The 27823-nt window shown below is 37.9% G+C and overlaps 1 protein-coding gene across 1 annotated transcript in view; it reads right to left on the bottom strand.

Annotated features, from left to right (window-relative positions):
* Nucleotides 1-27823, bottom strand: part of shtn2 (shootin 2) — a 101476-nt gene that overhangs the window by 15402 nt on the left and 58251 nt on the right. The window contains exons 9-12 of the mRNA XM_039751953.1: nucleotides 14489-14635; nucleotides 8407-8560; nucleotides 5469-5619; nucleotides 4386-4450 (exon numbers count right to left, since the gene is read on the bottom strand). Of these exons, the coding sequence (XP_039607887.1) occupies nucleotides 4386-4450; nucleotides 5469-5619; nucleotides 8407-8560; nucleotides 14489-14635 (517 nt within the window). The remainder of the gene's footprint in view (nucleotides 1-4385; nucleotides 4451-5468; nucleotides 5620-8406; nucleotides 8561-14488; nucleotides 14636-27823) is intronic.

Raw genomic sequence — 27823 nt, 5'->3', positions numbered from 1 at the left:
ATAACCTAACATTCTGTTAGACTTCTGTACACTGCCTGGCTGTAGACAGTGATGAGATCTCTCCAACTTCTTCTCATAAAGTGTACTTTCAAGTTCTAAACCTCTCATTGTCAGTACAAATTTGTATATCTACTCTGTAGCAGTTAAGAGATTTGTTTGATTTCAGTCCTGAAATGATTTTCTCTTAATTTCCAAATTAAAATTCCAGCAATTAGGTATATCCACAGGCCCTGGAGGATTACCAGCCCATCGCAGGGTCTACTCCTGTACAGACTTGGACTCAAATAGGGCCATTTTAATGTCATCAGTTAACCTGTGGGAGAAAAAAAGGAGGAAAACTGACACGGTCACAAATTCTCCTGTGACTGTTTGCATCAGTCTTTTACAAACCACCATCTTAACAACTACAAAATGTTCACTCACCCTCTTCACCTCTTGTTCCTTTTCAACCCATCATTCATAATTAATGTTAAAATTTCTTTCGCATTTGATTTCGCAATTGTAAAATGTGAAACTCAGCAAGAAAAGTTATTTCTATTTTTTAAAAGAGTTTTAAAAATGGAAAATGACAAAAATTGCTCCCTAAAACTTTGTTCACATTTCTTTATTTATCTTTTCTAATGGATGGTGTACATGGACTGCCATTCTGAGCGGGATCAAGCAAGGATCCTTACCCAATATGGAGGCAAGAACAATGGTAGGACTGGGGTAGATTAACATGGATAAATATTTTCTCCCTCGGTATGCAAGGTGGCATCCTTCTTGGATTAGGATCCCCACACGGACACCTGCAGGGCATGTTGGATCCAGAATCCCATGAGTCAACCCTGCTGGGTTCTGTGGGGGCTCCAGGGGAGCTGAAAGGATTCAAAATCCCTACTTTTTAGGACCCAAAGCTGCTTCTATCGGGCTATATTCTAGCACCAGAAGTACACCCAAGTTTGGCATAAAAGAAGCCACTCAGCCTCATCCAGGCAAGTTGGAGTCGGGTGGAAGGAGGACAAAGCTCCCCTGGGAGGTGTGGAGGAGAGAAAGAAGTGAGAAGAATAGTGTTGTTGTTGGTTGATGCCTCGTTTAAAGCCGTTGTGCAAGGAATTTTGTATATACCAGAACTTGTGCCTGTGAACTTGACTTGTGTTGGGTTGGGTCTAAGGTGCTACAAAGCCCCCTGGTTGTTATACTATTTTTTTCTGCAGTTGCATAATGCAGGCAATCCTCAGCACAATAGTAAAATTAATTATATTTCAATGTGGGGGGCATGCACTTTAAAAAATATGACACACTGCAAATTTTATACATGAAGTTGCATGTAAATGAACCATCATCCACTTTGTAGCCATTGCCCTTATTGTTACTTAGCGGCACCTATACAGTTCCTATTTCTTAATTCCTGCTGGTGAAACTGAGGATATGATGGCTTGAAATGGTGGTATTTATGTTAGGTAGAATGCCCAGAGGGGACTGGGCGGTCTCATGGTCTGGAATCCCTACAGATTTTATTTTTTTCTTCAGCCGTCTGGAGTTTTTTGTTTTTTCTGTCCCCCCTGGCCATTGGACCTTACTCTTATTCTATGTTAATTAATGTTGACTTATTTTGTTTTCTTATTTTGTCTTTTATTTTTCTATTCTTTATTATGTAAAGCACTTTGAACTACTGTTTGTATGAAAATGTGCTATATAAATAAATGGTGTTGTTGTTGTTGAAATGTCATGCAGGAATATACAGAGTTTTGTTTGGGTCTTGGACACATCTTTAGAGATTATCAACAGAATTGGCAAAGTGAGCTTCCTACTACTGGAACAACAACATCACATGGCACAACAAAATGTCTGTATATAAAAGGAAATAAGCAGGGTCATTTTTTTGCACTTGAGTACATTATGTAAATAGTAAATTATTGGAGGAGATCTTAAGAATTAGGAAACTAAAGCAATTCCAAATTGGGACTAAGCAGCTCTTGTCCTGCGCCAGTTTTCGTTAAATATTTTGTAAAGTGTATAAAGTTTAGCTGTGAATTTAATTTCTTGAGAATCACAATGTGTGTCACAAAAGTCATTTTGAAGATTTCCCATAAAGAGCTTGCTCTGGTTTTGAATTTCTTCTAGATCTTTTGCCTGCTTGCTCTTCAGATTACACACTTATTTAAATAATTTTTAATCAATATTTACTTCAGCACTGGCTTGCTCAAATCTGTAGTTTCATTTTGGTGTGCATGGTCAGCTGTATCTTATATAGCAACACAATGAGTAGCATACCTGCTGAATAGCTGGCACCGGAGGCTGTGAAACGAGCATTCTCAAATTTAAAAATGCAGTGAGTCAGGGTGTGCTTGACATTCAGTCACTCACAGAACGTGAAAGTCATTCTTGTTGTTTTACCGCAAGGTGTTGTTCCAGCTATGGATTATTGAGTTTGTGAAAGTCTGCATATTGCTGTTTCTTTAGATTTACTGCAATGTATGATGTGCTCGGTTTTCTGGATTTTGCCCTAAGATTGTGTATTGGGGATAGTTCATCTCGAATTGCCTTTTAAGCACACTTCTTGTTACTCTTTTGAGCATTTTTATTATATTCTCTCATTTCTGACAATACATTCTCTATAAAGATTCATTGTGTGACTTTTTTCTAGAAGACAGAGTTTGACCATGTTTTCATCCTTGTGAGACATTTTTGAGATATATTTTTAGAATTCTGTTTTTTTTTTTAACTATAAAGCCAACTAAAAATTGTTATGAACAAGGAGTCCCAAAGCACATAAGTCTTAAAAGTTCCAAAAGCACTCCTAATAATGCCCATTGGATAGGAAGAGGCACTGCCCAAATCTCCGGCTAGGCAAAATAAGGGCCTCGTAGAATCTTCATAAAATAAAAGGATTATTCTTCTTAATGTAATATTCGCATTCCACAGAAGCTCCAATGAACACAAAGGCAAAATGGAGTTTCCACACAAGGCGCGAAAACTTTTGTAAAATATTTAAAATTGCTAGTCTTTCGAAAATTGATCCTCGCATCAATCTCATATGTGCTGAAAAACAATCTCAACGTTCACATTAATTAAATTTAAGATTTATCTTTTGACTCCTTTATTAATAAAATGTCTTTCAAACTTGTAAAATTAACTGTTTTTATTGGCGATTGTCCATAGATTGTGTTGTCACGACTTTATTTATGGGCAGTCCCTCAGGTGCGCCGCAAAAGAAAATATTTGGACTTAGTGCGCCGCAACTCGAAAAAGGTTGCCTTTCACTGGCTTAAGCCAACAAATGGAATGTTTTTCCTTGCCTCCATTTCGCCTTCGCTGAAATTCTTGTTTTCAAATGCTTTTGCCATTGTCCTTTAACTAAACACTGAACAGAAGGTAATATTTTTATTGATTTGCATATTAAAATACTCCAAATTATGTGCATTACATTTCACGCTGACCAGGATTTATAGAACGGAAGTGCATGGAAGTTGGCTTACGTACCTTTTGTGCGTTTCAGCTTTTTTGTACATACGTACATTTTCAATTTTGTCCGTATGCCATGTTTTAGTGTGAATTATTTGCATGTCATTATACAGGAGGCCCCAGGTGATGATTCAAATCCAGTCTCTTGTATCTGTGAAGCAGCAGTGCTAATGACTGTGCCATCCTTTAAATAATCATAATCTTTGCATTTCACTCTTTTGCACTGCTCAGACACAAAATGTCACATGAATGTAGCTCCTGTGGAGGACTGCCGGTTTCCCATGCCGGTCCTCACCCCCAGGCCGCCAGGAGGAGCTCTCCCGACAGCAGGATCGTGCCCCGAGGTCCAGCAGGGCCTTATGGACTCTGTAGTGTTTATACACAGCCCTGCTGGATACCTTGGGGACCACCAGGATTCGCTGTGGGGGGACTTGTGGGCTCTGTTGTGCCTTATGACCCGGGAGTACGTCACGGTCACCAGGGGTGAAGTAAAAGACTGATTGCCCTGACCCGGAAGGAATAAGGAACTGTGGACTGCTGGGACAGGAAAACCTCCGGGTCAGCGGCTATAAAAGGATGGTGCCTCAGTCCAGACACTGAGCTGTGCTGGGTGGGAGAGGAGCAAAGTGTCTGGGCGAGGAGGAGAGGTTTTTGTGAGAGTTTGTTAGTAGAAGAATTGGTTTATTATATGAGTAGTGTGGAGGGTGCTTGGTGCACTGGGGAAAATAATAAAGAGTCTTGGACTTTTACCTGGTGTCTGGAGTTGTATCTGAGGGTTCAAGGGAGCACTAGCACCCCCTATTGCCACACTCCTTGACTAAATTTCTTGCATTGATAACACAGTATGGCTTGCAGAATGTACAGGAATTATCACATTTTTGTCAGCTTAAGTGTATGGTAATTTGTGTTCAATTTTGTTGAAAGACAAGGGAACTTACTGTTGGTGGGGTTTGGTTTTATTAGTCCTTGCTGTTGTCTTCGTCTTCTCAGCTCTTCAAGAGGGCTGCAAATAGAGAGAAAATACTTTAATTACAAAATGCTGTTGATTTCATATGAAAGGTCTGATGATGTTTTCTTGGATTGCACCTTTACATTTCAAGCCCCAGTAATACTTTGGGCATTGTGACTTCTTAGCAACCAAGGCCTTCTTTGGATGATAACCCTGTTTGAGCTTAATTGTTCCCTCAAGAGCTACATACTGTAACAACATACAATACGTTAGACAGATGAGAGGTGACCATTCAGTCCATGACGCTCATTTAGTTAGGTAATAGCTAAGATGTCTTAATACCTCACCCAGATAGTTCTTAAAGCTGTTCAAGGTTTCTTCTTCAGCTACATTACTCAGTAATTGGTTCCTTGCATTTTTATGTTTTTATGCTCTCATATAGAAGCTGGAAAGTTAAATGGGGTTACCTATGACAGATGGCTTGGTTGCAATGAAAGAATCTCATGTACTTTTTAACTCATAAGGATAGAACTAGGCACCCAAATACTGGACATATCTGTTGAGTACATTTCTCTTGTTTATTTTATCAGGTGTCATTTCCTACTGACCCCCATCATTGTCACATCTAGTCAAAACCATCATGACTGATGCTTAACAAAACATTTAACTCAGGATTCTCTTGGGTAGGAATCAGTCTTACTATCTTCATGAGAAAGACTGAGACCTACGTTTACCTATGAAGTCAGTTCTAACTAGGTTAGACTGTCATCTGTTCTCAGTGATCTACCCATTCTGTAAGCCTTTGCTCTGATTTCTTGTTCTTTGCTAACAGACATACAGGCCATAGTTTGGAGCAGTATATACAGTAAACGCAGTATATTACTGAACAGACTGATCTCCAACATTGAGATGCTTCCATACTTTTTCTGCCACCTCTCTAATCTCTTCTTCTAATTCTGAGGTGTTAGCGCTAAAGTTGGATTGCAGTATAAAAGTGACCTTCTTGTTGAAGAACGAAGTGCTCTGATCTTTCTTCAAATGTGTGACCCACTCTTTGTCTCCAAACTCTCACCTAACAATGGTTGTAGTGACAAGTGGAGGTGGAGGCAGAGGAGGAGGAGGAGGAGGTGGAGGAAGTGGTAGTGAAACAATAGAGGTGGAGCTCTCTTGTGAGTCATTTGTTCCATTCTCAGCCAAATTAATCTGTTTCTGCAGCTCCTTAACTATAGAAAAAGTTAAAAAAAATTAGATTAGTTAAAGCAATTGATTTTTTTATTTAAATAACATGTCAGCAGGGCTTTGAAAGTGCTGTTCTTCAGTGAGGTTATTACTTATGTTCAATTTTCAGCAAGGAAGAATTGGACAGTTAATGCCATTGGTCAAATACAGAGTGTATGAGTATATGCAGTTTTCAAAATATTACTTGCAAGTATCACTTAAAGCTTAGAAAATCTCAGATGCAAACTGTAGCCCTGTGCGATTTAAGCCATACCTGAGAAGTGTGTGAACATTTTTAGTTTTACAGAAAGATGTTTCATTCATCATCTATACAGGGTGTTCCAGATCTAATTATGCAGATCCAGATCGTCTGGATGACTTTGATTTATGCGGGGACGATTCCAGTTCGGCGCAAAGGCAATTCTTCAAGTTGTCAGTTCGCACACTTCTCGATGGTCCGGGATTTTTCGGGTCATTTTCTATGTAATAAACTTAATAAGTTATAGCGTAATGAAACTTGCATAATTAGATCTGGACCACCCTATAGATGCAGGGGTATGAGTAGCAATACATTTTAACAATTATTATGATACACAGTTACAAGCTTCAAAGAAATAGGATTTCAGAATGAATGTATCACATAAGAATTTGGAGAAACTTGAAATGAACTTTTACTGAATTGAGTGTGTTTAATCACCTAATGGTGCCAACACGTTGCATTTGTTCAACTGAGCTGATTTTCATTTGTGCTCAGTATCAGATTCTTCTCATTTCAGTGTCTAACCATAGTTGGCCAGCATTAATGAATTCCACTTGCCCTGGTACCACTCATTGGAATGTCCTTGTCAACCCTTTCATCGTGTTCATCACTGGCCACACCAAGATTAACAGGTAAGAAGTCAGTCAGTCAGTGAATGCAGAATGCTAATCTTAAACGATTACACTTTGTGGTTTTGTATGATTGAATGCAGTTTGGTGGCCTAAAACAGACAAGAAAATTCTCAATAATGTCCCAGAATGCTTTCCATGCAGTCTTCTCTAGCCTTACCAGCCTTCTCATTGATGACATGTTTGATTTGTAGACCAACAAAAACATTTTCCATAATCTTGGCATCTCAAATATCAAAATCCTCCACTAATTCATCGCTTTTATGAAATGTTTTATTAGTACAAGTTTTATATGAAGAGAAGGCAAAAATACCTTTCCTAGGCTGACAAGTGGTTTATGTGCCACACTTTTTTGCCCTGAAGCTAAATGCTTACGGAGCGTCCAGTGTTTTTAATGTAATGAGACTCTTTAGCATGGCTGGCCCATTTGCAGTGCTTGGTATATCCAAGATGCATTCCTAGTAGCTGTGCCACTACTTTTAGATCATCACAGATATTCTGGTTGTAGATGTTGTACTGTATATGTGTACTAATGAGAGGAGATCGCAAAAATAAGCAATTTCATAACAGTAGGTGCTTATGCATTGAGTGGATGGTGATATTGTGTTCTCTGCATACTCTGGTTATAACATTATATATATGGATATCTAAGTTTTGGGGTTTCAGATAATGGCATCAGTTTTTGGATTAAGCATTATTTTCTAATGGTGTTATATTTTTTGTATCTTTTTCTGGAGCAATCTTTGTTTTCCTGGATACCGCCATTTTGAGCATTACTTGTTATGGTGTTGCTATATTACAAAACTCTGAGGTGTGTGGTGTTGACGGACTAAAAGGTCAGAATCATGCACTTTGTAGTCATCCGAGTTTGGGAATAAATCAAAAGAAATCTCTGTACATGTTTTTTAGTATTCTTTATTAGTGGTACTGTCTCCTTTTCTGGCTTTGACTTTGATTTTTTAGATTATCGGCATCGACTCTTTTTCTGGTTATCTGACATTTCACCTTCATTATTTTTAGCTTTCTCTTCATTGTTTTGGAAGACATAACAAATACATTGGCATGGGTACAGTAAAAAAGAATCATTGGTCACTGTTTAAAGATCATTTTTATATTCTGATTGCATACAAGTTTGAGATTATATTTTGCTAATCAGTTTATTTCAGGGGTATTAATTAAATATATTTGTTTATTGGGATGACAGGTTATGGTTTTGTTTTTTATTGTCACCATACGCTATTGTTTAGACTTGAACACATCTGGTTTGGACTATTCTACTCGATTTTACCAGTGGGACATTTCTCTAACTTTGCTCCATGATTACTTTAGGGTTTGGGAGATGATTGACCCCCATAGATAACACCTATGTACAGTATGTACTTGTATCCAAGTGTTGTGTCTTATTTATTTTTTTTTAAGTTCTAGTTACCAATTCTATTATTTTTTTTCTGACTGTCATTTAGGGTTAGAAGTTTAGCTGTGGTTTCTAGTGTGTTGACTCCCTGGTTTCAGATGTTCTGTTTGTTCTTGACTAGGTTTCATCCTCTGATCCTTTTCTATAGATTCACTGCCACTTGCAGTATCACAAGCAGGACAAAATCTTGGGCCCAAAAAATGGTGGGATCCGAAGATGGGATATTTGACCTATAAAGTCAGAACAATAAAATCAAAGAAAACAAGTCTCCAAGCTAGACTCGGACATTTATTTCAGTTTAACTGATGAAACAGTGTTTTTGCCCATAGACATATAAAATTTGAAGGTGCTAAAAGGGACTGAATAAAAATAATTCAGATGTTCTGATATTCAAACACATCTTCCAGGAGAGATCTGTGTTTTAATGGTCCAAGATTTTTACTTTTGTATTTAAAGAGTATTACATGCCCCACCAACAAGTTTTTAAAACCTTTATCTTGAAGATTGGCGATAGACAGCTGTGCTTCTGTCAGCTGATTTTCGATTTCCCGCTTCTCCTCTTTGGTGATTTCCCATGACATTTTCACTTTGCTCAGCTCCTTCTTCAGAGCACTTTCTTCGTGATGATCCTGAATCTGTTTTACCTGCACATAACAACAAATGGCATGGCTGAATAGTTCAGACTAGTTCAGATTAAGTGAACTTGAATCCTAGCCCAGTGTGTGCATAAACCTTTTTGAAAAGCGCTGGATAAAAATGTCAGAAGGATGTCAGATGGCATCGATGAAGACTGGAATCAGGTAAACCAAATCTAACTGGAACAGAATGGTGAACTCCTAAAACAGCTCCCTGTGACCAGAACTGGATAAGCAGGTTAGAAAACGGGTGAATGGATAGATAGATGAACTGACACTTCCAACTGAAATAAAAATCCAGGTAGCCTTAGCCTAATCAGTCCTGAAAGTACTGAAAAGAATAAACAGACATGGTAGGGAACAGAAATAAAAAAGTTAGAAAATGCACATGTGGTGCACATCCGGGGACTAACATAACTGCTTTCATAGATTGTGCAGCTTTAGTTTTTGTTTGTTTACTTCTGACGCAAATAGATAATAACACTTCTTTCTCATCTCTCTATATATAACATCCAACTTCTGTCTGTCTGTCCACTTTTCACGAGAAAACTACTTAACGGACTTAGATCGTTTTTTTTTTTCTCTAGAATTTGCTTGAACATTCAGGTTGATTTTGCGACTTTTCTCATTGCGCTATGTATCATTGTTCACTTGCGGTACCGATTTATTTGCATGAATCCGAGGGACATGTAGTGGGCTGAGGGGAATGGGGTGAGGCCCTCCTCACTCATGCACCAGCCTCGGGGTGTGTACCTTACCTCCACTTAGCTAGCAAACGTGAAAACTACTTAACGAATTTAGATCAGGATTTTTTTCTAGAATTTGCTTGAACATTCCAGTTGATTTTGTGACTTCTCTTATCGCGCTAAGAATTGCAGCGCTAATCCGAGACAGAGGCTGCAGGCCGAGGGAAGGGGGAAGCGTGATGTCAGGAGTAGAGAGCTGGGTGGGGTCCTTGTCACTGTCCTGATTCACTACTACATGGGCAGAGCCACGGGGGATGGCTAGTTATACATACTGTATATCTCACAATGGTTTTTTGTCAAATATAGCTACTGTAAGGTGCAACTTGGTTTCTTGAGCAGAAAAATGGGTTTCATCATTTCTAATGTAATTACAAAGGCTCCTCTAAAGACCAATTAGTATTTAAACCTGATAAACTAAGGATGAGTTAGGTTAGTTTAATGTTAGGACACTAGAGTAACGGCTGCTGCATGGGGCTTTGCAATCACATGTGAATAATAATACATTCTAAGTCAATCATTTCAAGTAGTAATAGCCATTTGCAATGTAAGTCTTGGCTATCCATCCATCCATCCATCCATTATCCAACCCGCTATATCCTAACTACAGGATCACGGGGGTCTGCTGGAGCCAATCCCAGCCAACACAGGGCCCAAGGCAGGAAACAAACCCCGAGCAGGGCACCAGCCCACCACAGGGGTACGTCTTGGCTATATTTTAAAATCTTGATAACCAAACCATCAATTTTTGTCAAAACCAGAACATTTCTGTGTGATTCCAAACTATTGAATGCTATTATAAATCACAAGGTACTTTTGAAACAGTAAATTATTAAGTAATTGCAGGTCAAATTGAATTTTTCTTAGTTTTAAGAGATTTTGAGAATTCCCCGATGCTTTTTTTGAATGGAAACATTTCAAGTTAAAAAGGAATGTATTTTCCCAACAGATTTCCTTGAAGAACAAATGTTTAAGATTTCAACAAGATCAGTCCTCTGAGAACTGAGTTGTTTCAGACGGACCGGCATACAGACAGTAGGGTGACAATTTGATACTTTTTATTTCTTGTGATCACACCTTATACAGAGAAGAAGAAGTACAAGCAGACCCCTTTATTGTAGTGTAGCAATGCTGACCCTACAAAATACTCTATGTTCCTATTCTTGTGTTCAATTGATTTATTTAAAGTTTTATCCCATAGTGTGTTCAGTTATTCAGCTCAAAAGGAGAGGCTTTGGAATTTGCCTATAATGTGTTTTTACATTAAATCTACATTTTAATGTGGGATATTTGCACTTAAGTAAAAGCAGGGAAGAATATCATAAGCTCTACCCTGATGAAATGCTTTTGTAGCTTCTTTATAACAGTTTACCAAATTTTTTTGGTTATCTGAGAAAATGTAGGAGGGACAATGTTTATGATTTTGTTGGAATCTGAAATTTGGTAACTAAAAATAGAATGAAGACTTAAGGGCCCTCTGGAACAGCTTACAGAAAAACGAAGTATGCAGTGCTCTCTCCGTGGTGCTGAATTTGGGTGCACCTACCCAGGAATTAATTCTGTTTGTTATTTCATTAATGTGTTGCTACCTTTCAATTTTTACTATATGTCTAATTTACATAAAACTGTTTTTGTGTATATCTTTTTGAAATTTGTGCCCATTTTGTTCCAAAATCAAAGTAAACTGGAATTTCAAGTGTTAGTCGATGCACATTATGAAGCAATTAACCCACAAGTAGTCAGCTGATGGTAGAATAACATTAACACATGACGGCTCTCTCAGAAGCTGATAGGCAGTTGATTGCACAAATCAGATTAGGTAAATACCTGCACATCACTTTGATATGAACACTGGCTCTGAAAATTGAGACAAACATCTACAGATCTGCTCATCCTCATACTACAAATGCTCTATTATGGCTTACAGAGGCGCATATAAATCCATTTAAAAGCTCAAATTCCATTCTGTTTTACTGGATAAATGACTTTGAGACAAAGATGAACAAATGAAAACCTTCAACTCTTCCCACGCTTGCCCCAGAGTCTACTGTGCAGCGTCCCTTTGGACTTGTGGCAAGGACAGTTTGAGGTGTAGAAAAGCATGGAATATTTAAACTTGAAATTCAACTATAACAGTGTGTAAATAAATGATTTATATGCAAATGAAAATGGGACATTTAGAGCAAGGCAAAAATTATAATCAATCAAAAGAACATAAGAAATTTCACAGACGACAGGAGACCATTCAGTCCATCAAGCTTGTTAGTTTAGCTAATAGCTAAGCTGTCCAAATGTCCCATCCAGATGCTTCTTTAAGGTTGTAAGACAATGTGGGCATTGCCCATTCTTCTAGGCTTTAATGACACACTTGGCCTGTTAAGAAAACAGATTTAACAAACATCCAGCTCTGCCTTCCCCACTTGTTTTGCAGACTAAGTGACTGAACTCCAGCATGTACCAGGATCAGCTTGGACTTCATCTAATAACAAAGGTGTAAATGAGATGGTGAAGTGACATCTAACTTATTGGTAAGCCTGATTTGAAAAGTACAGTACGTTGTTACAAAATTAGCCCTTTCTTGTAAATTATTTAAATGAAAGAAACTTAAATACCCTCTGAATTAATTATGTTTCTATTGATGTTATAATGGTTGAATTTTGATTTGTTAATATTGATTTAATCATTATTTGTTTTTCAGTTTTTTTCAGTCCATTTGACCTTTTCATTGCACTCATCTTTGGAAACTTAGAATACAATATCATATTTAAGGACTCTACTTTTCTACTAATATATATATATATATATATATATATATATATATATATATATATATATATATATATATATATATATCTATGTTATGTAAGATCAACTGATTAATTTTTTATTATTTATTCATTTTTATTCTTGCCTAAGTTAACTTGTTTTTCTTTTCTTCTGTTTCTTTTACATTTGGTTAATGTTATTATTTTTGTTGTTCAGCTGGGAAGCAAGATTGCACAGAACCCGGGGTTTGAATACCAAGCTTGGATGTTGCATGCAAGAATTTTCCTTATCCTGATTGCATTAGGTTAGGAATTGGGGTCATTTTGTCAAAACATTTTAAAGAGCAACTATACCTGTAATAACAGATGCATTTTTACATGTATTTTAATTTAATGAATAGTTATTTAGGCACATAGATTCCATTTATGAAGTCTAACTTTATTTTTGATAAATGATTGGAAAAGTTCAATTTTAGTAGAAGTTTAGTTTTATTTGTTTACATGACGACGTTGACTTCCATCATATGAACTCACCATTGCGTTGGTGATGTTTTGATAGTTACATTTTTAAATATGCACCGTTGTCAGTCTAGATTATCCCTTTGTCGATAAACACTGTCTTGTTGTGTGTAGTATAGTTACCTTTTTATCCAAGTAGACCCTAGTGGTAGGTTTGCTTTTAGCCTTTTGACTCTGATCTTTGCTATCGACGTCTGATTAACATCTTACCCTTTGATTCTTGGTTGCCTGATTATTTTTTGACCTCCCAGTTGTTACCAATTTATGTTGCTGACTTTGATACCATCCCCTGGTCCCTTCGCAAAAAAATCCTTGGCCATTTACATGTTCCTTAACACCAACCCTCTGCATACCCTTCAAAAAACATACTCCATTCAAAGAGGATTATGATGTTGGTAATAGAGAATTGGCCTTGGAAGATCTCAATAATCTTATGTATTTACAGTACAACCTGCAAAGGGGCTACATTGTCTCTGTTTTTACTAGATTCATTTCTTTATTTATTATAGTGCTGGCTACCAAGATTTAAAGACTCATGCCTTATCTGAATGTGAAGAATCTACAATATGAAAGCACATTTTTAATAGCCATATCCTTTGAGGGCCCCATAGATTTGAAATTATTACATAAAAATTCTCAAGAAAAGGGTCCCATACTAGAGTGTTCTAAACAAGTTAAAATTTGTTCCTAAATCCAATTAAAATATTCTGTTTAGGGGGCTTGATTCACTTTTAGCTGGTCATCCAAGCATCTCTTACACCTTAGAATTAATAAACTGCTATTTTCGGTGTCCATTAATTAGTGAAATCAACTTCAGGAATTCCTTTGGGCTTATTGTAAGCCAGTTTTCCATCAACACAACCATGGGAGGTGACCGATATCGACTTTAGTAGAGATATCCCCCATTTCATGGCAATACCACTTTTTTATTTGTCAGTTATCGAGAAACATCTTATTTAACATCACTCTTTGAATGTCTGAATGACTGTAAAACTTTTGTATTACCTAATGGTTACTATTATTAGTATATTTATAGTTTATTTGAATATCCTACTTCTCCATTGCAGAAACCTCTGCTAACATACTTTTGGATAAAAAGAAGCACTCATTTGGGATCATCTGCTGAGTATATGGAAAATAAACTTAGTATATTCATGTATTAGCATAAATAAATATAGGAAAATATATAAGCATTAATCTTAGTGCAAATATTAATGCAAGTTCGGCCTGCTAAACAAATGGTTAAATAAAGGCCCACGCCATATTTCTTTTTTAATTACAGCTTAGCTGTAGCTGCCAATAAAACCTAGCGAGAGGACCCAGGAAGGGAGAATGATGAGATAAAGACAGCTCAAGGATGAAAGAAGGGAAAACATATGTTGGCTCTCAGCCGACCTAGAAATAAGCAAAGCAGAAAAATAAAGATAATTAAAAGAAAATAAGAAATATTGGTGGTTCTAATAAAAGTTAATTAGACCAGCTGCAGAAAAAGGAGTCAGGAGAAAGCAGCGAATAGGCTGCTTCTAGCGAGGTCAGAATGATAAGAAATGAGTATATAAACTGTGATTTTTGAACTGTTCGGGGCTCAACCTGATTTGGCCGAATTGGGTTGAGTCCGTGTTATTGTCTCATTGCAATAAAACAATATATTCTGTTTGCTCATCCTTTTGACTCCTAGAGCCTTCATTCCAGGTGAAAACCTTTCGGTGCGTCTTTTGCTCTGACAATTTCTCTTCGTCAAGTACAGCAGTAAAGAGATGACAAGCCCTGCACTTCAATTTAATTACCCTTGTGTCAGACTGAGTTCTAGTGTTTTGATGCCTGTGTCACCTTCTGGCTAAGTAGCTGTGGTTGAAACCTTAAAGGTTGCAGGTTTCCGACTTTATATCAGCAGACTTTTTTTTTTTTACCTCGTTTTTGTGCTCCTGCTTAAGTTCCTCCAACATGTTGTTCAACTCTGCCACTTGGTTTAAGGCCATCAGCAGTTGCTGGCCTGGTTCAGCGTTCTGGAGAATGATCAGGCTCTGACGTGAGGCCTCTTTCTGTTTTACCAACATCTGTGGGAAAAAAAACGGTATTAGATTTGCTGATTTCAATACTTACTTAGAGACAGCAGAACACTGTAAGAAATGCAGAAACTGGTTTCACATTGCAACTGCAAATAAAAATGTTGCAGATCTCAGACGATTAAATCAAAGGGCACACATTACATTCTGAGCAATAATTCTGACAAACATTTTTATAAACATCACCCAAAGGTGCTTTTTTTAGTATAGGATTGTTATAACGTTCTTCCCCTCTACTTTTGTAAGTGTAGCACATCAAAATAATCAAATGTGATCAGCATGAGAACTCTTAGCCCTAGTGCCCATCTGTGAGGTGCAGCCCTTCAGCCAAGCAAATCATTCACTTCTGCCATACAGTACTGTACTGTGCAAACGTCTTAGGGCATTTTAGACAGTCCACCAAAAAATTTGTCTTAGACTGTTAATTTATGTCCTTTGGATTAGCGCATTAATAGAAAAAAAGTGTATCTTGAAACGTGAAGCAATACAATAAGATATTTAAATGTTCTTAAAGAATGAAACTAAAATAATAATTCACTACTTTCTAGTTAAAAGATATGAGATCCTTGTAGGCTTCTAGCCCAGTGCTCGATGAAGGTGCCAATGATCAATGACATCATGTGTAGGTTGTACCAAAGTGATTGACTGAAATAGAAACTGCCCTCTACCTGCCAAGGGACACTCAGACTAAATAGGTGAGGTTGTGGTAGATGTGGAAGTTCACCCTGCAAACATTTCACCAAGGCAAAGCCAGCAGAGAGACAAACTACAAGGTGGTCAACTGGCATTGTCAAGGTCTTCCCAAGCATACACATCATACATACAGGCAGTTGTTTCCAGATGTGCTGTCCAAGCTCTTCTGCAGATGCACAAACAAATGGACAAGGTTGAGGACTGGAAGATAAATGTTTGGCCATGAAATCTGAGTTCAGCAGACAAAAAGTATATTAAGCCGACTTCCCTTCAAAACTGGAAGATGTCCAACACCTTTAACAGCTTAGAATTGGAAGAAACCATTGGGATCTACAGTCTGGAGAAGTCTTATTTGAAGTGGATTTCATGGAAGTGTAAAGGGTGGAAATAAAGCCAAATGATGCACCGACACAGGAAAACACAAGGACTTGGGTGCAGAAAAATGGCAGTAGCTGTCCTGGATGGATGAGTCAAAAAATCACATTTTTGACTCAAGCACAAGGCATCTTGTCTGCCAAAAGGCTAGAGAATGGTACATGAATGGATGTCTGCAGGCAACAGTGAAGCACAATAGAGATTCTCTGCAGGTCTGGACTGTATTTCACAAATGGAGTTGGTGATTTAATCAAAACTGATGAGCCCCCCACTACTGAGAAGTACAGACAGACTTTTAACCCTCATGCAAAGCCATCAGAGAGGCATTGGAATGACCGCAACTCCACTCTGCAGCACCCCAAACATTCATCCAAAATTATAAAAAAAATATCTGGAATGAAAAGGCGGGTAGAGAATCCTGCAACAGATGGTATGGCTCCCCACAGAGCCCTGGTCTCAACAACATCCCACCAGTCTTGGATTACACGCAAAGACTGAAGCAAGGAAGACAGATAAAGTCTGCAGTGGAACTGACCACGTGAGTACCTTCAGAAACTCCATGACAGCTGACCTGCTGTTTTTAAGGTAAATGGTGGTCACCCCAAATGTTCATTTCATTTGTTTGGTTTTTTTGTGTGTGTGTGTTTTTACTGAACAAACTAGATTTATTGATTAATAACAATTATTCACAACATTACTTCTGAAAATATTCCTGCTTTATAGCATTGTTTCACAAGTGACTAAAGCTCTTGCACAGTATGCCTTCCAAAGGTCACTGCTTAAAATTGTTCTGTCATCTTTGCCATATAACAAGGTCCTCCATCATGCTCCTTTAAATGTATGACAGATTAAAAAAAAAGTTGATCAAATCAGATCAGATATGTCCTATCTTAACTGTCCATGGAGCAGAGAACAAACAATATGAAGTATTCCCTCAAAGATGCTCAGATGTCCGAAAGGTTAGCAGTGGTCCAGTAAACTCAATTAACCAATGACACTCTATAGAAGCTCTGCAGAACTTTTGAACATTTCCTCACGTAGTTTTTTTTTTTTTTGTGTGACATTCTGTTCCCAATATGTGTAACAGAAATTTAGGATATCACAACAGTTTGTTCCCTAGCAGTGATGCTCTTTTAGGGTTTACTCCAAATAGAGCTGATAGGGGAGTGAGGACTGTTACAAATCCCAGACAGTCTGCTAAGTGAAGATATGCTATTTTATATTTTATTCCAATAAGGTCTGTGCGGGTGATAGTCCCAAAACCCTAACCCTAATTGGAAGAAACCATTGGGATCTACAGTCTGGAGAAGTCTTATTTGAAGTGGATTTCATGGAAGTGTAAAGGGTGGAAATAAAGCCAAATGATGCACCGACACAGGAAAACACAAGGACTTGGGTGCAGAAAAATGGCAGTAGCTGTCCTGGATGGATGAATCAAAAAATCAAATTTTTGACTCAAGCACAAGGCATCTTGTCTGCCAAAAGGCTAGAGAATGGTACATGAATGGATGTCTGCAGGCAACAGTGAAGCACAATAGAGTAACAGAAATTTAGGATATCACAACAGTTTGTTCCCTAGCAGTGATGCTCTTTTAGGGTTTAGGTGAAGGGATAGGGGAGTGAGGACTGTTACAAATCCCAGACAGTCTGCTAAGTGAAGATATGCTATTTTATATTTTATTCCAATAAGGTCTGTGCGGGTGATAGTCCCAAACCATGCAGCTCTTAAAGTGGGCACCTGACCACTTTGCTCACAATTACTGTCTTGGCTTGGGCCCATTCTGCAGTCTGAGTTTTGTAAGATGGGTGCCTATGTATTTTTACAAATTGAATAAGTGTGCATTTTCTCAAGGGATGACTTTCACTCATAATCCAACAATCTTATTCTTGTTCCTATGGAGGGTGGCATGGTGGCGCAGTGGGTAGCGCTGCTGCCTCACAGTTAGGAGACCCGGGTTCACTTTCCAGGTCCTCCCAGCGTGGAATTTGCTTGTTCCGTGTCTGCGTGGGTCTCCTCCGGGTGCTCCAGTTTCCTCTCACAGTCCAAAGACATGCAGGTTAGGTGCATTGGCGATCCTAAATTATCCCTAGTGTGTGGGTGTCTGTGTGTGTGCGCCCTGCCCGGGATTTGTTTCCTGCCTTGCGCCCTGTGTTGGCTGGGATTGGCTCCAGCAGACCCCTGTAACCCTGTAGTTAGTATATAGCGGGTTGGATAATGGATGGATGTTCCTATGGATATTTCAAATTTTCTAGAGGCACACTCTTTTCCTATAGCTTGGAGATGCTACTTTTATCTTTATCTCAGCTACAACATATCATTTTTACAGTAGACATTGGAGGATGCTTAGGAAAGCTGACCAGGCTTATTTTGGCAAGGACTGAAACTTGCATTAGAATCGTGTTGATAAGAAATTATATTGGAAGCCCAGTTATTCATCCATCCATTATCCAACCCGCTATATCCTAACTACAGGGTTACGGGGGTCTGCTGGAGCCAATCCCAGCCAACACAGGGCGCAAAGCAGGAAACAAACCCAGGGCAGGGCGCCAGCCCACCGCACACACCAGAGACCATTTAGAATAGCCATTGCACCTAACCTGCATGTCTTTGGACTGTGGGAGGAAACCCTAGTTATTCAAGGTAAATACAAATTTCTAAAACTTTCAATATTGTTCTAGGCATTAAATGTTGTTTAATTTAGGGATGTCTTAATAATAAATATTGCCTCTTAAGGGTGTGATTGACAAAAACGTGTCAGCTTTCTGGTGTCATCTGCATTAGATAGATAGATAGATAGATAGATAGATAGATAGATAGATAGATAGATAGATAGATAGATAGATAGATAGATACTTTATTAATCCCAAGGGGAAATTCACATTAGTGCCATACAATGAGTGTTAAACCACCAAATTTCTATTTAGTTGCCAGTAATTGATGGCACAAATTTAAACACACAGTAAGGATTTCCTCTACATGGCTAATCCATCAGGTCCAAAAAGAATTTCTTCCTGATTCCTTCAAGTTACAGATTTTGAAGGACGGTATTGGCAAAGTGACAGCTCAATCCTACTATTCACCAGCAGAGGGCAGCAGATAACCTCAAAAATTTTAAACCACTGTCCCCAGCAAAAATACTTCCTGCCAAAGAAATAGTAAGAAGTAATAAGAGTAGGAGTAGTCTGGCCACAAGTTCAGAACACAGTGAAATTTGAACTGGTATATATGACAAAGCATTTGTTTATTCCTAACAAAGTCTAGAAAAGATGTCTAGCTTGTACTCTACACTTCATGTACTACATAACATATGTCTAGCAGCTCCTCCAGACACAGATTATCAATGACTATCCACCTAGTCTGTGTGTCTGTCTGCGTGTCTGTCTGTTGCTATGTCTTTGTGATTCCAAAAGATGGCACCTCACAAACAGTTTTAACATTATCATTCCAATAGATGGTGCATCACAAACATTAGCACTTCTTTTATGAATCCCATACCAAATGGCAAATATGAAAGGCATATGCAATGCATGGTGCACTACAAACATTAACACTGACATCTACATTGATTTCTCACATTTCAACCCATCTTAGAAGGGTAGCACAGCTAGTTATTTCTTAAATTAACAGTGCAATGTCAGGGTGGCACAAACATGTATGAATATATTTAAACTTTAAATAGCAGATTAGTTTAAAAATGAGAGCTGTTCAAAAACAGTACAAGTCCAAACCGATCAGTGCAAATTGATTTCAGAATGTGATAATTATTCCCAGTGACTCAGATAAAATGGGATATTCCAGCAGACTTAACTTCTAACCCGTTTTGTCCTAACTAAACCCGCATGTGATACTGTCATACCAAAGGCAGACAAAAACTTGTTCGAGTGCCACATCCTCTTCTAAATTTAGATGCTGTGCTTTACTAGCCAAGCAGTTAACAAAGTGGGTTTTGGTCCTTGCTATAGACATAAATCTTTTAGCCTGGTATTGTTTAGCATGCAGAGATATATACATGTAGGTTTAAAACGATCACAAAGTAACCCTTTTAGATGCATCATGTATTTCATGTATGTATTTAGTATTTTATGAGGATATTATTTGTATCCAATGTTGTACGTGCTTTGTTTTCTTTCTGACTTTCCATGAAACACATTGACAGTGGACTGGCGTTGCTAAATTGGGCCTAGTTGGTGTGTGTGGTGTGTGCGCGAGTGCGTTCTCCTGTGATTGACTGGCACCCTGCCCAGGGTTTGTTCTTGATTTGAGCCATATGCTTGCTGGGATAGCCCCCTTGACACTGCGCAGGATTAATCAGGTTTATAAAATGGTATGGTATGGTAAGACAGTACAAGATGTATGTACTGACTCAGAAAGACTTGGGAAAGGATCAGGAGGAGATTCAAAGACGTGAATAATACAAGTGATTGTCATTTACCCAAATTTAAACAGATCTTTCTTTCATCAACTTCACAACACTAATAAAAGAAATCATAGTTCTTTGGTTTAAAAAGAAAGTTCTTAAACCAGGAGAAAATAATGATAGCACTCTACCACTAAGTGTATCCAGTGTTGGATGGGTTTGAAATGCACATGCCAACCTTTATATGGTTGCTCACACACAATCCTGGAGCATTACCACTGCAACCTTTAACACTAATGTCTCAAAATGGTGGCACCCATGACCAAACAAAATTTTGTCACTTTCCTGCTTTTTCAGGAATCATCTAGAGAAAATCAGAGGCTTGAATTGAATTCTTAAGGTAAAAAGACAAAAAGAAAAATAAACACACTTTGAGCTACATCTTTTCTTGTATGAAAATGTGCTATATAAATAAATGTTGTTGTTGTTGTTGAAAACCTAACAGGTCCAAGCGAGGGTGGAAATAAAAGACAAACAGTAGAAGAAGTAAAGACAAAGAGTAGAAGATGAAGTAGAACATCATTAAGAAGTTCAAAAATATTGGCACGATACACATGCAGAGCAGGTTAGAGATTATGACAGTACTGAAATACGAAAGTCTCAAAAAACAGATAGTAAAGATCACATTAGAGCAAACAAATGGAAATTATTACTCGGTAAAATAACGAACAGTGAAAAGAGATTGAATATATGGACAAAGGTGATATGACAGAAGCATGAAGATATTGTTTGGCTTTAAAATTTAAGTCAGAGAATTGTAGATCGTCTAATTCATGTTGCCATCAGGGAAAAGTAGTGTTTCTTCCCAATGAAAAGGTGTATCCACGTGAAATAAAAGATTTGTTATTTGGTGAAAGTGAAATCCACAAACACTAAAGGCAAAATATCCAAATCTACAATACTCTGTTTGTGTTTGCATCAATCAATGATCAAAATGTCGATTTACACGATTCAGGAGCATATGCTCTGAGAATATGTGGTCCCGCAACAATTAAAGCTACTGAAGGTTTAATTTCAAAGAAACCACAATCCGGTCAGGTCTATATTTATAATCACGGAGAAGCAATGCAACATAGATTCGAAAGAGTTAAACGATCAGACGTATTAGAAATTCTACAGCCAATAATGGATACAAATCCATATGTCCAAAAGTATCGCACTTTACATGAAATTTATCTGAAAACACAGACAAAGAAGTTTTCTTGCATTTCTTTATGAATCTGAAAGATCATACTCGCATATACTGTATAATAAACCAAAATGTGACAAATTGTCAGCGATAGTAGTTTCGAAAGACAGAGATATCAAAGACAGAGTTGATATTTGTGTTTATCCAAAAGCACAGCACGATTCGTCCCAAGCTGCAGATCCGGGAAATGACGAGCGTGTAGGGCCCGCACGGGGGTTTGGTGAACGAAGCGAGCAGAAGACAGAGCCCCCTAGTATATACATATAAAAACATACTAAACATTCATTTTGGGAAAGCAGACTTGTGTGGATGGAGTGTGTGCTGCATTATCTTAGCAATTATACACGCAAAATGGTAGAGTCCATGAATAAAGAAACACACAAAGTGGTGACATGATGATATCACCAAAATTTATGATTTAAAAAAGTGACAAGAAGAATAACTATAAATATGGTTAAAAGTTGAAAAATACAAAAAATATTACTTTAGCAAGTTATAAACAGATTACTGTATAGACAATCAAATCCTCACTGGGGTTGTCTCAAAGACAGAGCTAAAGGGGTAGCGCCACAGGATCCCAAACCAGCCAAACCCTTCCCCTTCTAATTAATGACCCCTCATCACACACACATAAATGTATAAATACATATGTTTGACTATTTTTTTAAATCAAAACACAAAATTCTTATATTTACTCGCAATGAAACCTAACATTGGAATAGCAGAGGCAATATTCAAAACTGGAGGTGATCAGTTACAAGCTAAAGGTTATGGTATAACTATACTAAGAAAAACGATAGTTGGTGGAAAAATGTCGAGGATGAGCAAAGAAAGGGACAAACCTACTATAGTAGGTGCAAGGGGAAAATACAAGTTAGGAATTTAAAGTGTCTTTTGAAAGATTTGTTGTAAAAAGCAGGGGTGGAAACAAAACAAACACAGTGGTAACCTTATTGATAAGGGTGCTAGGGAGACACACAAAGGTATCAGTGGCATTAACAACCACTAAGACCAGTTAGATAGCTACTTCACTTCTACTGCCTGTCACCAGCACTCCACACAAGAATCCCACAACAAAGTCCCTACTGCCCACTGCCCTGCATCTTCAGTCCCATCCTGGGTCCCACTTGCCCTTCCAGATAGTCCTAGGTAGAAGAAGGTGTGCCCCCTGGTATGCTTAACTTGCTCAGGAGGATGAAGGCCATCAAGAAGTCATTGCTGGTTACCAATGGCTTCACCACAGTTAACAGGGTCACAAACAGGAAAATGTCATCGATATGCTTATGCCTGCTAAAACATCATCAATCAACTATTTACATTCATTTTTACTTGTCCACACATACACCACAGATATATCCACAGAGAGGTACAGCGGGTTCAGAAGGTATTCAGACCCCAGGTTGATGAAAATGAAAACAGGATAACTTTTTGCAAATGTATTACAAATAAAAAACTGAAATATCCTATTGACACAAGTATTATGGCTCCTTTTTCACAGTACTTAGTTGAAGCCCCTTTGGCAGTGATTCTGGCCTGGACTGTTCTTGTGTTTGGCACACCAAGTTTTGCACACCTGGATTTGGGGATTTTTCTGTCATTCCTCCCTATAGATCGTCTCAAGCTCTATCAGCTTGGATGGAAACTGTCAGTGGACAGCTATTTTCAGGTCTGTACAGAGATGTTAAGTTGGGCTCAAGTCGGAGCTCTAGCTGTGACACTCAAGGACACTTACTTTGTTGTCCCTAAGATACTCTTATTTGTCTTTGCTTTGTGCTTTTGCCCATTATCCTGTTAGAAGGTGACCCTTTAGCCCAGTCTGAGGTTCAGAATGCTCTGGAGCAGGTTTTCATTAAGGATATCTATTCACTTTACTCTGTTTAGCTTTCCCTCAATCCTATTTAGTCCCGCAGTCTCTGCTGCTGAAAAAAAAACCTAAAGCATGATAATACCACCACCAAGCTTCATTGTAGGACAGGTAACAGGTAATGTGTCGTGTCTGGTTTCCTACCAATGAGATGCTAATCCTGGTTTAATCAGGCAGTGAGTCTTGCTTCTCATCATCTATAAAACTCCAAGTGAGCTTCCACATGTCATTTAATGAATAGAGTCTTCTGTCTGGCCACTTACCATAAGGCCCAGATCTGTGCAGTGTTGCAGGGATGGAAGTTCTGGATGTTTCTCTCATCTCTACACATGAGTGACGATTGGGTTCTTCTCTTACCATGTCCCCTCTCCAACGATCATTCAGTTGGGCTGGGTTGACAGCTCCAGAAAGAGTCATGGTTATTCAAAACATCTTCAATTAAAGAATTTTGAAAGCAGTTGTGTTCTTGGAAACCTTCACTGATGCAGGAATGTGTCTAGCCTTCCCCATATATGTGCCTTGACAGAATCCTACCTCTCAGCTCTGCAGGCAATTCTCGAGACTTCAAGACTTTGTGTTCTAATATCCTTTGTCAGCTGTGGGACTGTCTATAGTTAGGTGTGTGCCTTTCCTAATCACGGCCAATCAATTAAACTGACCACAGATGTACTCTAAACAAGGTTTAGGAACATGTCAATTTGATATTTCAGTGTTTTATTTTTAATACATTTTCAGAATTTCTAAACTCCTGTTTTCATTTTGTCATTCTGAGGTATTGAGTGTTGCTTGATATGAAAAAAATTTATTTAAATTATTTTAAATCTGCGATATAACAAAATGTGAAAGAAGTGAAGGGATCTGAATTCTTTCTGAAATCACTGTATATATAGGTATAGCATAGGATGGTCCAGATCTAATTATGCAATTTTCATTACGCTAAACATATTAAGTTTATTACATAGAAAATCACTGGAAAAATCCCGGACCTTTGAGAAGTGTGCGAACTGACGACATGAAGAATCGTCTTCACGCCAAATTGGAATCATACCCGCATAAATCAAAGCCACCCAGACGATCTGGATCTGCATAATTAGATCTGGACCACCCTGTATTGTAACTAGAAAAAAATTATGACTTTATGTTTTCCATAGATTTACACTTTTTAAGCACCCCTGAATGTGCTTTGAACATTTTTGGAGCATTTCCGTCTGACTTGTCTGTGTGTTTGGATGGGAATCAAAGTACAAAAAATAAATAAGTTAATGAGAATTATATTTGGCATTTAAAAAAATCAAAGGCCTGTTAATTTTGGAGACAGATTTTTCTACCTAAATGATCATTTTGACTGGTCATCAAGAAGTCATGTGAGTCACATGGGATGTAATTTATGTGCCTAGCAACGACACATTATCATAGCAACCAGTAACTGACAGCACCCATAAAAAAAATAAATACACAGAAATATTGGCTGTGCACACTGGCTTACAGTATTTCACTTCTAAAATCACAGGTTTAGCAAAGACAGTCACATGCTAGACACATTTAATTTTTCCAGTTTAGCTGACATTTCTATCCAAAGTGAATTATAAATCATAGTAATTTTGAGGTCGAGAGTCAGGTGAGAGTCAGAACTCAGCATCAGTACATTGTCCTTCAAACCAAAATGGATGGCCAATAGTTGTAGTCGAAAAAATCAGAAGAAAAAATTATTACTCAACTAACTGTGTTTGCCCGTGCTGTAAAAAGCCTGGGCTCCTAGAAACTATTGAAATCGTCAGAAACAAAATTGAAACGCAGAGTCAACAGTTTCATTTTGTGGACGTGCCCGTCCCCCTTGTGCATTAGCAGCTAAGAGAGTTTGTCTTTTGTTGGCGGTTTCATTTTCGGGATGGAGTCGCTTTCTTTCAGCTTCATGCTGTAGCCTCGTACTTCCTTCTCCTTCCAATTCATTAACTTGGGGCTGCCGTGCCAGCTCTTTGTGCTTCATGCTGAAGCCTCGTACTTTCCGGTCCAGACAGACAGACACACACACTTCCATGCGTAGACATTTATATATAAGATAGTAACTATAATCAAAACAGGGAGATTTTGATTCAAGGACAGTTTTGCAAAACTGACACTAACATTTGTTTTGCTGGCAGTTTCACAATTGTGAAAAAAAGACCTAAGGGACTGTGTGGACAAACATCACGTGTAGACATTTTCTTGTACCATCAGAAGTGTGTTGTGTTTGTGCTGGTGCGAGATTGCCCACTTTGCCAATTATGATCACAGTCTCGGTAATTGCAATCCTAAGGATGTTTTGGAGACAGAAATGAAACTCGAAGTGCCACTTTGAGCATACAAACCTTCATCTGCAGGGATCAAGGAACAGATAAGGACAGTTGCTTAGCAGACTTAGCAGTACTAGGCTCTCAAAACAGTGAGTTTTTCTGTGAAGAAAACATAGTGATGTGTACAATGGTGTGATCTGGTGTGTCCTCTTGTGTAAAACAGGCAGCATGTCGCATTAAAAAATACAATATATTTTACTGCTGTGAGACATTACACAGTTGCAGAAAAGAACACAAGTAAAAAAAAGGTATGGTGGAGGTTTTAGGGATCAATATTCCTAGTTTTCCACCACTAAAAAAACTGACTTTAAAATTTTGGAAGTCCTTGTCCTATATATATGATGTTCTAGATGCAACCGATATTACTATTTCTTCAGAGATTAGGGGGACAGGGATTGGTCCACCTTTTAAGTCCACAAATGAGCTGAAATCCAGAAACCTCTGAAACTATGAAAGCCTGTAGAAAGGACATTTATTTCTAAATAGTTATTGATAGTGGGGCCAAGTACCGGTGCACATACATTAATTGTCAGCACTCCTAAGGGCAGAGCAGCCAGTATGGAGTACCAGTGAGCACCAGTGCACTTCAAGCACTGATTCAGATGAAATGTGAATGTACCTGTTTTGAATAAGAACCTACTTGTTTTGCTCATCACTTTCACCATGTTTGCACAGTCTTTTTACTATTAGAATGTGGCTCACAAGCGGGTGTGAACCACAGAGTGCCGGACATTATAGTGCCAGAAGATAAATATAGATAAATACATCTAATTCTTTTTTTATATTAGAAAACAGAACAAACCTTGTTTACAATGTAATAAGTTGTTTTTTTTTTTCATTTAAGGTAAGTGGTAGTACTCTAGTAGACCTTACAATGTATTGGTTGAATGTTTTGAGGTTTTATTTCTGCCTAAATGGGAGGGCCAGCTACCTGTGTAGAGCCTGAGATTCCTCTGCCTTGCCCTGAGGTTTTAACTCCTGCTTGTGTTGCTTGGATGGTTGTGCTTATTTAAAGTTCTTTTTGGCTTCTGGAAATTTTTGTTTTGCCCCTGGCATGACACATTTTATGTGGCTTGGATTTTGTTCACATTTGGATTACCTTTTTTAGGTAACGTTTTGCCACTGTTGTTATTTTGCAACTTTTTGAATTTTTATGAACATTATATTTTCTTTCCCTGACATTTATTTATTTGTTCCATAGTTTTTGAAAAGCATAGAATTTGGTTTCACTTTCATTTTCTATTTTTATTTTGATTTGGGATTAGTTATTTTGTGTATTTATCATGTTTTGGAAAATCTGTGACACCATCTTGTTTTTACCGCAGGTTGTCATTTTGAACTTCGGTCATGCTACATGCTATCTTCGTCACAACTCTGTTGGCTTCTCATCTCCCTCCCAAGTTTGTTGATAACGTCTCTAAACTTATCTGTAGCTTTGCAGTTAATTTGATCATCAGGTAGATATGAACCCAATTTATTTATTCATTTACAAACTTCAGTTTATGTACTGGGCATTAGCATTTTGATTCCTTAAACGTATTTATGGTTTCAACCTTGGCTAGTCTTCAGGTGAATGTTTTGCCTTCATCTCCTGGTCCTATTCCTAAACTATCCTTGTGGTTTGCTGGCTTTTATTATTATTATTGCTATAAGGACCGTTTTGTTTTTTCAGACAAGGGGTTTTCACAGTTCTTCTCCCTCTGTTAATTTCAGAGCTGGGCCCACTTTCAATTTCAAGGTCTACCTCATGTTTTTGAGCATGTTTTTGAGTTTCATGGATTCGGATTTCATAATAAGCAATGTGATCAGGAAGAAACCATTCTTCCCATTATAGAAGCAGCCCTGGAGAAATGCTAAGACCACAATGCAATCGGATACATTTCCAATAACATTTTTCCATGTTTCAATATCAGATATACTGTACATCTTTCTTTAAAGTACTTCATCCACTATACGTACATTTTGCCTGCTTATTTGTTTATTTATTGTGCTCCTTTTGTCTTTATTATGATCTGGTTCATTTACTTAAGTCTGCTAGTCTTGTGTTTTTATTTATTCTCTAGGAGCTAGTTAAATATTACCTTGACACTTAACTCTGCAAATACAGACATGATCAAGTCCTCTGATTTTAAGGCTAGCAAAATGTCTTTGACAACCGCTTGGTGTTCACTTCATTTACAGCAGTCCAGTACAGTACATCTATCTATCTATCTATCTATCTATCTATCTATCTATCTATCTATCTATCTATCTATCTATCTATCTATCTATCTATCATATAGTGCTTTATACTTCTATCTATCTATC

This window comes from Polypterus senegalus, chromosome 4 (assembly GCF_016835505.1).
Source record: "Polypterus senegalus isolate Bchr_013 chromosome 4, ASM1683550v1, whole genome shotgun sequence".
In the NCBI taxonomy this organism is placed as follows: domain Eukaryota; kingdom Metazoa; phylum Chordata; class Cladistia; order Polypteriformes; family Polypteridae; genus Polypterus; species Polypterus senegalus.
This window is presented reverse-complemented; position numbering and strand designations above follow the sequence as displayed.